This window comes from Kryptolebias marmoratus, linkage group LG17 (assembly GCF_001649575.2).
Source record: "Kryptolebias marmoratus isolate JLee-2015 linkage group LG17, ASM164957v2, whole genome shotgun sequence".
Classification (NCBI taxonomy): Eukaryota; Metazoa; Chordata; class Actinopteri; order Cyprinodontiformes; family Rivulidae; genus Kryptolebias; species Kryptolebias marmoratus.
The window spans coordinates 21044371-21061756 of NC_051446.1; the positions used below are offsets into that span (position 1 = coordinate 21044371).

Below are 17386 nucleotides of genomic sequence, written 5' to 3' on the forward strand. Positions count from 1 at the left end.
AAAAAAAAAAAAAAAAACACTTTCAAGGTTTTTTTGTCATTTGTGGCCACTGAACAAGAAAAGTTCCACTTCTCTCTCCGGCATAAAGCTGGAGATGATGTATGTGGATACCCACCTGGCTGGAACATAGCAGCATTCTGTACTTTGCCCAGTAATTTAAAGTTTGGACGAGTTTAATACTCAGATATTTTCATCACTGTACCTTCAGATGGTCTCTACAATCATCCATCCCAGTGCACAACTGTTTCGTAGACCAAGGCCCCAATGCACCTTCTGTTTGTGCAGGCTGCTTAGTTTATTTTTAAGTGAGGATGTCCCGATCTAATCTCAGGTATCACATTGGGGGTCAAGGCAGCTCTGTTGTTTTAGGTCAGTTGTGCCATAATACAGCTGCTCCAGAACCGTGCCAACATGTCTGCTGTGTGGAAATCGTTTAGAAATGGTAGAGTCTGATGTCTGCACCTAAAAATTCAAACTCCAACGGGAAAATAAAGGTTTAAATGGGACACTTATAAGAAAAAATGATTGTATAGAAGGGGGATTAAAGTCATTGCTTTGGATGACCAATGCATCTCAATGATTGCAAATATTACGTGTTTTATTTGCATTTTATTGGAGACAAAGTTAAGCTCTTGTCTTCCACAGCATGTATCCAACTCAGAGCTACCCGATATGTACAGGAAAGTTAATCAGGTGTTTGTGAGGTACCAGATCAAGAATCAGATTTGTCAGTTCTGATGTTATTATCTTTCGGAGACGAGCATTTCGAGAAAAAATTACTCTTCGCGTTCGGCGAGTGAATAAACTGGATGGACGTCTAGAATTTGCTGTCCCCTCCCAATTCCACCTACCATCCGCCTCTGCAGACACGACAAGAAGACCGACTTCCATTCATTCAGGCTTCTCACGTTGCTTTCTTATTATTTGTCCCTTACTCCTAATATAGGACAACAAATGTCAATAAACAATGGTTTGAAAGCAGCCTTAAGACGCTCTAATTTGAGCAGCTGCTTTATGATTTAGGACCTACATGTTTTAAGTTATGTATTAAAGTGAATTAAAGCTGACTGAAACACCTCCAATGAAGCAGTATGAGTGCTGATCCTGCTAGCTGGGGAGCTTTATATTCCTTCGTTTTCACCGGTTTAAGTTAATCAACGTGGAGGAGTGCGCATATATTCTGTCAGAAAAGGTGCACTTCACCCCTGGTCGTTTCCACTTTGTAATCCTTTCAAAATAAACTACAAAGAAACTGGAGGGAGATTTGCAGCTGAATGGGACTGCAATGAATGGGAAACCGGGGCTAGCGTTGAACCGAGTGATGAATAAAAGCAAGCTGGAGATGAGGTGTAGAATTAGTCTCTGTGTACATGTAAATATGCTGGAAGTTGAGAGGAGCTTCAGAGCCGCGATGACCAATCTGTGAAACGTTTCCTCGCAGGGACACGGGCCACGTCAGATGTCAGCCAGTCACGCTTTGACGCTTTGGCACAAATACACTCACACGGTCTTAAAAACCAGCTGGACGTTACAGACGACTGAAAGGTTATGATTAGTGCCCCGCGACCAAACTTTACGAAAAGGTGACTTCAGCGACTTTCAGTACATTTTTATTTTATCTTTGCAAAACTATATGTGACGGCTCTTTAGTAGGGATGTGACGATTAACCGATTTGTACCAATTCATTGACACGATGCGAGGGTCTCGAGGGTTAGAGTGCGGGTTTTTGATGTTTGTCTCTTTCTTACTGTTTATTCATTGTCACATGCTGTTTTTATTTTGTTTTTTAATTATGTAAAGCACCTTGAAATGCCTTGCTGCTGAAATGTGCTATACAAATAAAATTTGATTTTTTTTTGATTGATTGACTGCGTCAATGCAGCTGTGAACTGATATAATTATAGGATTAAATCTAGATGCTTAAGTTTATTTAATCTTTGTACCAATAAAACCAGATTAGTTTATTAATAAAATCCAACAAGCAGGTTTGTTTGTACACATCAGCTATGAAAAATGGCCGAAAAGTTTATTTTTTAAAATATACATACAAAGAACATACTTATTGAAACAAGAATACATATATCTCACAGATTACTGGACAAAGAAAAAACCCACACTAATACTAATAAAACAGAAAAAAGACAAAAACAAACAAGAAAAAACCCCGTAAATAAATAAGTAAAGTAAAATAAAACAGTTTTGTTTGTGTCTGGAGAACAGATTCCATCTCGTTGTTTATTAAAGTGGTCAGCTCTTCTCCTGCCTTCACTTCCTGCGTTTTAGCCTCATTGTTTTTCTCTTTAGCGACACCTACAGTCCAGGGGGAGAAACTGCAGCGACAAACACTCTGAAGGTGCGCTTAAAGCCGTGGGAATCAAGTAAACTAAAAAAAAAGGTCAACTTATGTTTTATTCTTTATAATGTCCAAAATACATCTTGCTCCTCGCTGCCGAGTTACTAAAAGAATATTAAACAAGTCTGCTGCTGGCAGTTTTATTAATTTTGCACTAAGCCTCATTTATTAATTGTGAGTCAGATTTTATGAAAGTGTTTTGCCATTTCCAAACAAGACCTGTTTGTGAGCAACCTTTTTGTTATTAGGCTGTAAACAAATAGTCTTAGTATCTGACACAGGACCATTTCTTTGCTTTGTTGTAATAAACAGCATTTAATCTCAGTGCGTTGAATCAAACTCACATTAAATTGCATCGTATCATAATTAAAGGCTGAATGGTGTTGCATCGTATCTGTTTTTGCTGCCTTTTTATCTTTGTTGACTTGGTTTGATCATATTGTATTATGATACGTATCACACAACCTTAACATTTAATATAACATAGTTAAAAAAAAGTTTAAACGTTGAAATTTTACTTTTAGCTAAGTAGAAATTGACTTTTTTTAATCCTGAAAATAGGTTCAGCTCATTGTGTTCGTGTTATATACCGCCTAATTTCTTTATAAATACTTTATTGTCATTCACAATGTACTAAGCCTTGTTAAAGATCTTCAGCCTCTTACTGCTCTGCAATTTGCAATTTGATGCAAGAAGTAAAAGCATTCAGTGTTTTTTGTTGTCATAGTTTGTAGTTTCTGCTTGTTGTAGTTTTAAGTTCAGTTTGCACTTTGCAGCTTTTAGTAAATGTCTGTTTGGTATGAATGTGTGCACTCATCAGTTATTAGTTTCTTTGTAGGGAAGGATTGCTATTTGGATACTAACAGGTGCTTTTAAATCTTCCGTGAAGAGGCTAAATTTAGTAAACAAATGAGTTCATTTAAATGCCCCGCCACATTCGATGGCAAATCCTTTTGTCTCCAGTTAATCATTAGTCGGCGTAAACTTGAGCTTTATTTCAGTCGTTCCTAACTGCTGATTTGGCATGAAACATGTCTGACCTTTGCTTTTCCTGCAGTGGAGTGCTGCAAAATATTTTCATCCTAAAAGTGGGGGTCACTGTCGTAAAAAGGGTAAGAGTCAGTGGCCATCGTCGACCTTTGAGGGAACCGAGAACCTGAGAGTCAACAGTAGAGGAAGCTAACATATTAGCTTTCATTTTTATTGAACCCCTGCCTCTTAAAACACAGACTGCTCCACAAAAAAAATTAATTATCAGTTGAATCCATGTAAACATTGATGGCTTCCTGTGTTGAAGGACCCTTCCCCTCCAACAACTGAGGTAGATTTAAAATCTTAATCATTAACGTTATAATACTTCTGTATATGGGACAGCATGGTCCCACCGTGATTATCTGCCTGTTCTCCCTGTTTTTGCTTTCATGACTCTGATTATCCTCATGGACACAGCTGTATTTTCCTTCTAACCCACTTTATTCCTGACCCGGAGACCTCGCGTCGTCAGACAATGACATTATGAGCTACACCCCTCGGTGACCCACTGGTTAAGTAGGACAAGCTGGATTTAAGATGTGCTGTTGTCTCGGTGACAATGCGCTCACACACACACACACACATCGAATCGAATATGGAGCTTTAACCACTGACGCCAAAGCAGGTCAGCCGTCGGTGTCCGTGCGTGTGCATGCTGCGGGGAGGTTACTGCGTGTTCTCTGTGAACGAGAAGAAATGGGAGGATATTTGAGAGCTCAGGGACAGCGGGAGAAATGAATACTTTTTGTCCCCTTTCTTTGTGGACCTTGAACATCTCTCTTTTTGTACGTCCGTGAAGTAACATTCAGACAGATATAATGTAGGCCTTTAATCTTAGGTCAGTTACAAAATATAATTATAGTTTCAAAAAGGGTCCCAGTGAAATGAAATATTTTTCTGTGCGTGTTTTGCAGCATAATTCAACCTACAGATTAACGTCCAGCCAGTGAATGACGAACAGGATTGTTTTTTTGTGATTCTTTATAGTTTATAACTTTCCTAAAAATGAGAACAAAATGTTAAATACTCATCTTTCCTCTTGACTGGGTAGATTGACCCTGCGTACGGCAGCAAAAAACATAACATTTGCTGTTACTTTAACTTGAGAAGTTTCATGTTGTGAGCTCAAAGCCACTTTCTGCTCCTCACTTTGGAAAAAATATTTTGCGTTTTTTGTTTGTTTTTAGTCAATAATGAGCGTGAGTTGTAAAATTTGATCATATGAATCGACTTATTTTGACCTTTGGGGTCATATTCATTGACATACAGGATATTAGAACTATACTCAGGAACAGAATCCAGAAGTAGAAGTAAAAATCAGGCCACTAAGGCAGGCAGCGCTATAAGTTTTAAGTCCATGTAAAATGAATAAGGGAATTTTCTTGACTAAAAAATTAAATAAACTTTTGATAATTTTTTCTAGGACTAGACTTCAGTTGATTCATGTAGTTATTTGCTTGCTTCCATATGTGCAGATATTTTTTATTTTAAAATACATTTAGTTATAATTAGTTTTTGATGCTTTAAACTAGTGGTTCCCAAACTTTTCAGCTTTCAACCCATAAAATAATCGTGACAAAGGAGTTTGACCCCATCTGTTGGCTGTTTAAATATCCAAAAAAGGTAATGGCCCTATTAAATAGGAGCATATTGACAACACAAGCAGTCCTAACATCCATTATGGTATGTTTTAAATCAATTTATGGTTTGTATTTCAATTCTCTGTCACAATTATGGTGCAAATATATCATAAAAACTAGGTTTTAAATTGTATATTGATATCTGGAGATTATCTAATCACCCCTACTTGGTGTTGGATGACCCACATTGGGGTCCCGACCCCAGCTTTGGCAATCATTGCTTTAAACAACATTATGATTGTTTGCAGGTGAGTAAATGGGATATTATGGCTTCACTTTGGAACAGCGGAGACAATTCCATCCATCATTGTGCAAAATATTTTGTCATATCCCTTTGATTAAGGCTTTCTTCCAAGACAAGTAAAATTAGCTTAGCACATAATTGTTTAAATAATACACGCAGTATGCAAATTGTGCCGGAGCCTTTTGGTTATTTAAGCCATGAAGTGAAAAGTGCAGAAACAGAAATCTTCCATTTGTGTTCCTAACTGTTTTCTGTTTATTGGTTATATCTTTTAAAGTTTTTCTTTAGTTCCTGTTTTAATTTTAGTAAGCACCTCAGCACTTCATTCTTATCAAGTTCTTTTAGTATACATTCACCAAATAAAACAATATGTTGAAGTTTTTTACTATTTAAATGACTGAGGCTCATCAGGATACAAGCCACTACCCGGTTACTTCTCAAATCCTAAAAGGTAGAAACTTTATGGTTGACTCATTTAAAGGTACATTTGTTTCCTGATAATCCCGAGCAGGGGTTCAGGTGAAATAGCTTTGGTCTATCTGTTTAATGAACTTTATACCAACAGGTGTTGTTTAGAGTTTGGATTTTTTAAGGTTCCCTTTTCGGGCACGTTTCCAGGATATGACAGAAGTTCTGTTTACCAAACAAAATAAAAGCCGATTATTGAGCGCACTGAAGTGAGAATTATAAATTGAGACATGATGGATTGTCTGCTGTGAGACAAGTTATCCTGGTAGTCTGGCCTTGTTACGACAATTAGGCACCTAATTACGAAGCTGTTTTCATACCTCTGATATTATATCACCAGCGTGAGCTAGAGAAACGAAGTATATTCACAGGGTTGGTTTCCTTGACCTCAGCACCAAACTTCAGCTTCTTTGTCGGGTATTTTGATTACATAAAATGGCGTTTCATTATGATAATTAAAACCTGAGCTTTCCTTGGAAAAAATGCCTATCGCCCACTGCTTTTCATGACAGAGTTTTAGACCAAGATGATTTTATGAAGAGAAATTAATGTTTTGGTCAAACCTGGAAATTAACCTTGTGCTCATCTCATTGTCAGAGACGTCAAAGTATGTGTTGTGAGTGACTCTCAGCTACTACCAAATCTGGTTTTAGCTGGAAAATGTAGTTATTATCAATTATGTGTGAGTTAATGTTGGTTAGCTGTAGCAGCCATCTTGAATAGAATTGACTCTAAAAGTTAATCAGTTGTAGATTTACATATAATAATTATTTTATTAAATGGTTCAAGAGATATTTTGGTAACAGACAGGCACACAAACAGACACGGGTGAAAACATGATCGTTTCGTCAGGGTGGGGCGATAAATTGAATCATACTGATATCTGAAGCTGACTTAGATGTTTTCCACCAAGCACCGAGTCCCAGACAGGACTTCCTCATGCAGCTCGAATCTTTGCGAAGGTTGTTTTCATCCGGCGTTGATGACTGACTGATCTCGAGAGGCTGCTCATCAGACCGTCTGCCAGTCCATCTGGAGATCACACACTCCTCTTCAGTGTTTCAGATCTCCCTATTGACTAAAAGGGGCTCGATGATTTATTCGATCGGGGATTGTCCGTTCTTCGAAATCAAATTCCACTCCTGTGCGGTCGACCCTGGAGGGATGTCGGGGGTCGTCGCTCGTGGCGGGCGGACGACAAGCATCCATTTTTGGCGCTCAAACGCCAAGAGGGAATTTATCCTCTACCCTTTTGTCTCCCCCTCCAGCACACAGCTCGGCTCTTCTTACATTATTAGCCGTCTGTGATGTTACATTAAAGATGCATGACTCTCATGCTGTCTCACTCAGCATGTACCTCCTGTGTGTGCTCGAGTTGCTGCTTCGAAAAAGGGACAAACACACACACACATGTTATCGTGTGAATGCGATCTGCGATCGAGCTCTCTCGAAGCCGAAATTTGTCATTTGACAGATGGATGTGGGAGGCTGTCACTGAGACTAAACGCTCCTGAGAGAGACAGAGAGAGGGCTGTCTGGTTGGACGGCGATAGCGAGCTGGATGGACGGAGAGTGGGAGGGGGTTAGCTACACAGTATTGATATAATGCAAGCTTTGAGTGCCCTGTCTGCCTGGTTGAGTGCTTCGTTGTGCTGCGGCATATGGTCTTTTTATTCCAGCAGTCTTGTGTGAGAGTGATCAGAAAGAATGAACGTAAAAGAGTTAAGCTTGTATGTGTTAAGTTTGTTTTAAAGTAGCTGTACACACACACACACACACACACACACACACACACTCTCAGCTTGCTGTGTGAGAGTTTGTGAAGTCTCCCTGGCTGTATCAGTGTCCTAATTGGACTAACAAGATTAATGAGGCAAACTAGATTCTTCTGCTCTCCCTCCTCCCATCTTTTGTCGTCAGGGCGGGGGAAACTCATGCACATGTGTTTGTGTCTGTACACACACTGCAGGTTAAATCTAAGTCACGTTACAATCCATTTAACAAGGTGATGAGGTGGACGCAGCTTTCCATCATGGCACATGTAATTTTATTGGCGGTAAAACGGTTTAGGCGGTTAATCAGTTACAGAAAATTAATAAATAACTTATGATTTCATCCAGTTTTAGACTACGGTCGGTTAAACATGCAACCAACAAAATAATAAAAGTTGTTTTTAGGTCGACATAAAATGTCTAATGATTCATGTTAACTTAAACGCCTGTTATTTGTGTTTCCAAAAAAAGAAACTATATATATATATATATATATATATATATATATATATATATATATATATATATATATATATATATACTACGTCTTCTGCGTGAGCTGCATTCATCATCCCTGTACATTAGACAGGTACAGTGGATAGCTAAATCCATTTTATAAGATGACTCACCTTTTGTACAGCTAGTTTCATCCTTTGTCTGAATAGTTTTCCTGTCCTGAGATGCAGAACACATCAGAACAAAAGTATGTTTGTACTTGCTGCTATAGTTGAGCTGAAGAAGAAGTAGGAACATTTGCACTTTGGTTGCTCAACTTTTAGTCCATATTTTTGATTATTTTTGTAGCAGATGTTCTTAATAATATTTAGATTATGTTGTGTTACGTCCCATTTGTTTTAAAATCAGGTACTAAACTGAATGTTGAGTGTTGCTGAAAAAAAAAAAAAGTCTAAAATTCTGCCTTAATCTAACCCTAACCTGTTGGTTTAAAGTTTTATAATTTAGTAGTTTAAGTCTTATAATTTATTTATTTCGTAGCTTGTAATCAACAACTGTTTCGACACGGATCTAAGCTCAAAGCAGAAAACTAACTTCCCATCACTTCTTGGTTTGGTCTTCCCAAACTCCTTAAGTAAACTCCTGATTCCTTAATCTTTAAATACTCTATCATCCAGCTTAGTTTGTAAGAAATTGACATTACTCAGGAGAACTTCCTCATTATTTGGCTCAGGTGTTAAGTTTTTTGTTTATTTCAAATATTTTTCCTTGATTTCTCAGTTTCTGAGTTCTTGATATAAACATATTGACTGAAATATAAGTGTAGTAAAGCAAAACTACAAAAAATTACAAAGAAATTTTGAAGAATGCCAGTTTAGCTAACGCCCCAAATTCCAACATACCTTTGCAATAATATTAACTTAGAAACATGCCTACTTATTGCTATATGAACTATATAAGAAATGTAAAGAGTGGCTTTTAAGGTCACCATGGTAACAACACACCATTGTCTGTCAGTCCCTGATTGCCCGACTAAAAAGTAAGCCTCAAACAAACAGTCGCTGTGAAAAAACTAAGTTGGATCTTACAAATTTTTGATTTATGTGGCATAAGGCTCTGATAGCCCTGTCTACGGTGTTTTAAGTAAGAGATACAACAAGTTAAAACGACTCTTTACATCTGGTTTTGAAGAAAATATGTTGAGCTGAAATATAATAGAAGTCTATGGAAGCTTTGGTGTGCACTTTCTGTACTTTAGGGAGAATTTGAAAAAAATCCCCATGTTTTGATGTATAGTTTGTGTATTTATCAAAAACAGTTGTTGGAGTGAAAAGACTTTGTTAGCAAAGGTTTAGACGTTTCAGAAGTTAGTGTGGGACATCATCAGCTGTCAGTTGAATATTCTTTGGAAAACTCTCCGAAAATGATAAAACCTAAACTGTGATTGTGTAAAATCTGTAGTTCCGGCATGATTCTGTGTCTCGTTTAAACTTTGAATGATTGCTCTTCTGTGAAGTCTGGCTGAGCTGCAGACCTCCGAAGATTCCTGACTTTTCTCAATTTTCTAATCTCATTCATTGTCATTGGGGTTTATTTTTCTATTTTTTTGGTGCAGTTCTTTGCAACTTGTTCTCATTATACAAAAAGTCATAGCACACTATTTCACATCAAGTTGCACATTTTATTAATAAAGCTGTGCTTTAAGATACAGGACAAATTTCTTCAACAGAATAATAGGTAAGAGTAAGAACGGTGCTTCAGTACTTATGCATTGGCACCCTTAATAAACCCGACTAGAAATGACTTGTAACTTAAAGCAAAGCTCTCACTGCAGTTAGGCCCAGTTCCACAGGTGCCTTGGTTACCTTTACCTGCTTGAGGAATGACTGAGAATATCGCACACATGTTTGTTTAGCTGTGGGGGCATTGCAGGATGACTTGGTTTATGGCGGCTCAAACAGAAACAGGAAGCACAGAACTGAAGGAGTAGTGGAGATGTTGACTTGGCGTGAGCCTAAAATAAAGGTTTCACTGAAGGTTTTGTCCCACTTCAGCGCGTCATGGAGCCAGCTTGCACAATACTAAGGTTTAGAAAACATGCAAGTTACGCAGCTTTTATTAATGGGATTGCTATATTTACAGTTAGTGTCCCACATAGTGCCCAAACACAGATGCAGCTTTTCAAACTAAGCTGTTTCGTTGTAAGTGCTGGCTTACCACTTGCTTCCACCGGATGCAACTGGGACACAATTTGGCTCCAACTCAGTCACCTGAGTTGATTGGGGGTCTGTCTAATCAGTGCTTGTGTTTCCAGTAGAGGCACCACAACATGTTCCAGAAGCATCTTGGCAATCCGACGTTGCTGAAATTACACGGCTGGTCTGTTTGTGACGGAAGTCATGTCAGCCACCACAGACCAGACAGGCTGGAAAAGGAAGTCTGAAGCAGGAGCACCGCAGAGGATCGAGCTAATTTTCAACAGAAAACACCCTCTGCAGTCCTATGACGAATTTTAACCATGTATAATTAGAGGTTCAGCCGATGTGCAAGACATGGAACAATACAACGGAGAAAACAAGGTGGGGAAATTATCTGCAGGGGGTTTGGGTGGAAAAGATGTGTGACCAAGTTATAGATGCAACACCAGAAACGTGTGATTTAGCTGCACTGAAGGGAGCATGTTCAGTCAATAACATAATGTGCTCATCTTCTGAAATAGTTGATATAAAATGAAGCCACATGAGGGATGAAACCAAACAGCATCTACTGGAAACAAGACGTTTACTGCCTGTTTTCACCCGGCACAAATCAGTTGTAAGGTTGGTTTTGTTTGTGAGCTCTTTAGGAACTAGGAACCATCTCACCTGTTTACAGTTTTACAGTGACATAAAACCATTGTGATGTAGTTCCTAGTGTTTATTGCCCGCTACCAACAGGCAAAGGCAGAATATAGTCTGTATCTTTGTGCATGTGTTTGTTTGTCTGTCTGTTGTATGAACCACTGGACGGATTTTAATGAAACTTATAGGAAAGAATAACTCGATGTACATCTTTGTCACCCTAATTCAAGATGGCCGTCACAGCCACCTGACCTTAGAAAACACAAAAATGGCTATAATTCAGTCAGCTCTCCAATTATTGAGCTAAAATTGGTCGTAGCTGAGAGTCATTCACAACACGTACTCCAAGTGCTACTCAGTGTGCAAGAACTTTGCTTAAAACTTTAGCATTGACTGTTGTCAACACTGTTTGTCTGTTAGCAAAATATCTCAAGAACCAGTGGATGGATTTTATTGAAACAATCCAAAAGTGGATGTACAGCATGTCATTGGATATAGATCTGCCACTGCAGCTAATCGACAGTAACATAAACAAAAATAGCTATATTTCAGTAAATTTAACAGATATTCAGCTAAAATTGGATGTGGGAGTAGCCGAGAGTCATCCTCAACTCATACTCTGAGCATAAGATTTAATAATATGGTGACACGCCTTTAATTTTATGTCCTTTATGGATAAAATAGACGTGACACTTCACTAGTTTTTATTTCTTTTTTTGGTGATTAGAAGACTTTAGCTCTTGGTGGTCACAGTAATCTTGCCTTTATCCCCTGATTTATTAAGCTGTTGTTGGTTCAGAACCAGCGCAGGGCTTGGGCCTCTCTGGAACCCGGTTCTTTGGCAGCCCGGACACCAAGAACTGATTTGAGATGAAGCGTGGGCTGTAAACCAACCCTGAAACTGCTTTGCAGGAAAATATCCGACCAGATGGGAAGTCGCCTGAACGGAGCGAATCTGCAGTGAGAAACGTGCGTCTGAATAATCGCAGCCCCTCTAAAAAAAAAAAAAAGAAGCCATAAACGAAGCTTTAAGCAACAATAAACAAACGCAACAAATCTAATTTCATTAAAGCCAAGTTTCTGTCTTTAAACGCAGATCGCATTAGGCTTCCAGTTGTGGAATAAAACGCTCTTGAAGTGGTTTGTTACTGGCGATGTGGGAACTGCAGCGTTCTGGCTGACGTGCCTCTTCATAGGCGAGCACCGAATCAATATTGGCGCTGTCCATTTGCTCCGCTCTGTTCCAAATCAGTCTGAGTCCATCTTTCAGCTGAAATCCCCGCTGAGATGTGCTGTTATGCAAGAGGCTACATTTGGGGATTAGCGCATCATTTTCAAGGGTACACATCAAGAATTCAATGGCATTTATAGGTCACAAATCCCATGCTGTTATGTGTTATAGTTACAACAAAAGGTTTCCTGCCTGCTTGTTTGTGTCTTTCAGTAGGTTTAGCTTCTGACTGAACATAAGGATTTGCAGTTTGTGAAGTAAAATAACGAGAAAAACTAAAGCAGATTTTCTCCTCTTTTAGAATTTTTTTTTTCCCCGTTTGTTTTTTGGCCAAAGATGTAAAACAGCTGAACATTTATTTGTGGAGATAAATTGGAGGACATGTCTCCTGCTTAGCTTATTTTGTTTTTTTATTTGACATCTTTGTTTTTTTATGTTTTATTAAACCACAATAATGATCCAAATCTGGCAGCAGAAGATAACAAAACTAAGACAGAAATCAAATCTTAATTCTAAACCCTAATTTGCAAAGTTAAACTTTTAATTCTCTGCAGTATAAAGAAAAATGCAGGCAGGAATACGTCACTATGTACAGTATTTCACATCAGAAGCTTTTCACTGCTATAAAAGCTTCTCTGTAGATCTAAGTTTTGTAAATTTGTCTCTTTACGATTGTGTTTGGTTGCATGTGTTTGGTGCCCAGGATTTTTATAGGACCAAAGGGGAAAGGAATGAGGGGAGAGTATGTGTATTTGTTTGTGTTCTTTGTATCTCATGTTCAGCAATGCATGATGGAAGCGAATGTGTGTGTTGACACCTGGGAGTGTGTGTGTGTGTGAGTCTGACTGTTGCATAAGAGGATCTGCTGCTGTCCCAGAGCTTAACGGAGGATTTAAACCTCTCTTCCTCACTCTCTCCTGCTGTCTCTCCTGTGTCGTCTGCCTCTTCAGCGTGCTCTGTTACGTTTACTAATCTCTGTAATTGCATGTTCGTTGTATGTGTAATTATATGTTGAATAACCGCGTGTGGGCGTACACAGATTGTGTGTTTTCTTTCTACCTATTAACATTTTCAACATTTCCAATAGTTTTGTCCAGTGGTCAAATAAATGTAAACAACTACTGTATTTGTTAATTTAGTTTTTAAAATGTTCTAGTTACATTTTTTGAACTAGGATATAAGATTTTTAACTACACAGGCTTAAAAACTTAATATACGGATCTTATTTTAATATCTACAGAAATGTAAACAATGATAATAATCCTTTTTCTATTATTCATTACCCATAATTTTGTTCTTTGTGTCCTTTGTCCCTTACTTACAGAGTGACTAAATAAAGAAAATTTAAAATTTGACTTTATATCAATACAGTATAAATAAAACAAAAGTGCTTAAATTAATTAATATGCATCATGTAGTTTTTAATTGCAAACAATCAAACAATATTTTGATGCAGCAACATTCAAAATCCTCCCAAAACAATTCAGAGATTGTAAAATTTAATCATATATGTGTCTGTTCAAGTCATTTTTCTACTCATGACATCTCATAAAGTAAAGAGAGAACTGGCTTCCCTGACGATCCATAAATAAGTGGTTTGGATGAAACTCTTAGCTTTGTTGGAAAAGTGCTATTCGCTAACTCTTCACTGCAAACAAATATTTAACCGAAAAGCCGTTGACGAGGGGTTTATCTATTTGCAGTAATAGATAGTACACTGTAATTTGCAGCTATAAATTGCTTCAGAGCATAATAACCATACAGTTCCTGGTGTGATAATATACATGAAGTTAATGTTAGACTTATTAATCTCAGTAGGAAAACGATGGTCTCCTGCACGATGATGCAGGATCTGTGGGGTCAGCTCGCTTTTACAGAAAGAAACATGTTAGAGAAAGAAAGACATGTAAATTGTGAAATAAAATAGAGCTTCTAAAGTTATCAAATTGATATGGTCCTTTAAAGAAACAGACATCTAGAAGTCGTGCTTTCAGTGATACCACTAAGTTACTTTTAACTCTGGTTTTCTTCCTTTTAGTTGGTTTAATTTTCCATATTTTAAAAAATGTTTCGCCAAATTAAGCTGCACTTGGAAGGATTTAGGAACCTTCCTGCGTTTGCTTCTTCCTTCTTACCTTTTTATTAACAACTTCACAAAACTTGTTTTGGTTCTTTGAAGCAGAGTAGCTCCTGATTTCATTGAAGTGAAACTTTATGTAGAGTTAAAAAAAAAAAACTCGCATTGAAAACGCTTGAGAAAATGCTTGACTTGGACTTTATTATGATTATGATTGCCATTTAATTTAAAATTCAATTCCAGTTTTAAGGTGTAGGGTAGGTGTACAGTATTTATTCTTGATATTAAAAAAAAATCCTCAAATTATACATAGATATACAGTACAACCATCTGTTTATGACATATTAATGCATGTAACTTTAGGCCATTTTAATGGCTTTTACTAAATTTCTTACATTAGCAATAAAAAACTATATTTTCTATTGATATTGCGTCACAGAACCAAGTGATTTAACAGTAATTCAGTTCAGTTTATTTACATAGTGTCAGTTATCAGAAACATGCACAATACAACAGAAAAAACAAGTTTGAATCATAAATTCAATTCAGATTTGGATTCAAATCAAGTTACAGTTAATTTATTCCTGTTATGATATACATTCATTCTCTACATCATGAAATGCCAGTTAGGGTTGGGTTTCCTGAGCTATCCCATAGCTATGCTGCTATAGGCCTGGACAAGTCCTTTTGTGTTTGTCTGTGTCTCTTTCCTGTCCTCTCAAACTCCAGCCAGTCGAGGCCGGTGAGCCTGGTTCTGGTTCTGGTTCTGGTTCTGCTGGAGTTGTTTCTTTCCACTGTCACCAACACGCTGCTGAGGATGGGGGCGTCTTCAATACAATCTGGTGGCTTTCTTAGATAACTGCCTAACTACAGGATTTATCAGAAAGGAAAGTCTTGAGTCTTAAAAGTAGACAGGATGTCAGCCTCACGGACAGAAACTGAAGAGAGGAGCCTAATTGCTGAAAGCTCTGCCTCCCATTTTAGAAACTCTGGGAACCACAAGTAAACCTGCAGCCTGAGAGCGAAGTGCTCTGTTAGGAAGATATGGAACAAGAAGATCTTTAATACAAGATGGAGCCTGGTTGTTGGGAGCTTTAAAGTAAGATTTAAAAGTATTTTCTGAATTCTACAGGAAGCCGATGGAGATAAAAACTGGAGAAATATGATCTCCCCTTCTCATCAGAACTCTGGCAGCAGCAACTAAATTAATAATGACTCGGTTTATATTTATATAAAGGTTTATATTTGTACAGAATCAACTTTTCACCTCCAGAGTCTTATTTTATTTTTTATTTTATTGCTAGAAATAGACCTAGTAGCATAATAGTTTTATCAGCTGGTGATGAAGTTGTGGAGACCGAAGTAAAGAAGGTGTTTGTAGATTTCCATCATTGGACAGTGAATCATCTTCTGCTCGTTCTGCCCGCCGCCTCCTCACGTTTCTCTTGTGTTTGCCGCCCAGAACTCTATTGTGAAAGTTTGGAATGGTAATAAACTCACAGAGACACATTCTTGTTTTACATTTGGCTTAAATATTTGCAAAGGTTTCATGACTCAAGTCTCAAGTACTGTAAAATAAACACGTTGTTGCTGAAATATACTGGTCCTAACTCGAGCATGTGACATCATATGCTCTCCTTCCTGGCACGGCGCGTGCTACAGTCACTAATTCCTAAACACCAGACGTTGCAACAGAGTGAAATAATACCTCCACACGGCAAGGACGGCACTAGACAAAGTGATGGAGGAAGCATCTTTTTACCCATAACTTTATAACCTAAATTTCAAGCGTTTTACTAAGAGCACGGATAAAATTTGCTACAGAGGTGTTAAAAACGGATCAACTTTTAGAAACCCTGGGATTCGGTCTTGGCGTATTATCGCGGCAACGTTGCTCCTCCTGTTACAGCACAGAACCGCGCTGAGAAAAATCTGCATCTTGGTCTTCAGATGGATGCTACTTTGACACTTCCCACCTACATAAACATTTTTAAAGACAATTCACACCCCCAGATGGCAACAGCACTTTCCTACAGCATCAGCCCACCCTTAGCAGGACAGCAGCAGGCCTCGCAAAAAGGCTTAAAAAGAACAAAAAGTTGGAGGAGTTCATCCAAACTCCACAGATACAACTTTAGGATGACTGAAATAATCTACTAATGTGGAGCTGAGGTGATATCGGTGGTGCTGGTGTTAATCAGACGGTTTGTTGTTTATAAAATGTCATTTTTTATTTACATTTACGAGCAGAGAAGCTGCTTGTTTTTTTGTAATACCTAGTTAAGCAGGTTAACTCTTAACCGGGGAAAAAGTTAATCCCATTTTTCTCCCCCGAAATCTGTCACATTTATTTATCAAAGGGTAGAACGGAGATAATGGGAAAGCTTTTAACCACAGTTAGCGTAGCAGATACAGGTTTCTTCCTTAACAACAGCAGGAATAAATAAAGACTATAATGATGTTGGGATAACAGTTATAAAGACAATGATGCTATTGGTGATAATGATACAAGTGCTGGTGAGAAGTGTAATTCTAGTAAAGATAATGACCTCTTGCATGTGGGCTGGTGTTTGTTTGTGCTCGAGGACAGCCCCCCCCCCTGGCTGCACTCACAGCACAGCTGTGTAATTTCTCACTGATTTACTTGGACTTTCTCTCTGTCTTCGCTCTGCGTAGATTGACTTGGAGCCCGAGGGGAAAGTGTACGTGGTCATCGATCTGTCCGGATCCTCCACCGAAGGTGAGTCCGCCTCCGTTTCGCCATAAAGACACGCAGAGCTTGTATTCTCATAGCGGTGCGGCGCTGGTGGGAGGTGCAGCAGCAGAAGGCTGGCGGCACAGAGCCTGAAAAGGTGGAATTAATTAGCAATAATTAGCTGCCTGTATTTTACCTCTGCCACTATATTATGTACCGCATTACACTTTAATATAACTTGATGTGAGCTTGACAGAAATGTCCGAAACAAATCATGCTTGTTCCTTTGAAAGGATTATTTTTGTTTCTTCCTAAAGCACCATCAAGGTGATACGGTCAACATATCAGCACACTCGTGCCTTTAGCTGACAGAGAGAATGGTTAGGGTGAACCAAAACAACAAAGGTGACCAGAAAGTTACCTGTGAGAAGAACTTTTATTAATTAAATGCTCCTGTTCGTTAAAGGAATGCATATCCCCCCACCACCTTTCATGCCAGAGTTTTAAGCTAAGATCTTTATTTTGACAAATGAAAAAGTTTCAGTCATTTAGGTCAAATCTTAAAGCTTAAAAAAAT

The 17386-nt window shown here is 38.2% G+C and overlaps 1 protein-coding gene across 1 annotated transcript in view; it reads left to right on the forward strand.

Annotated features, from left to right (window-relative positions):
• The window catches only part of prkcea (protein kinase C, epsilon a), a 45378-nt gene that overhangs the window by 7035 nt on the left and 20957 nt on the right, over positions 1-17386 (forward strand). Inside the window, exon 2 of the mRNA XM_017438227.1 lies at positions 16791-16854. Within this exon, the coding sequence (XP_017293716.1) occupies positions 16791-16854 (64 nt within the window). The remainder of the gene's footprint in view (positions 1-16790; positions 16855-17386) is intronic.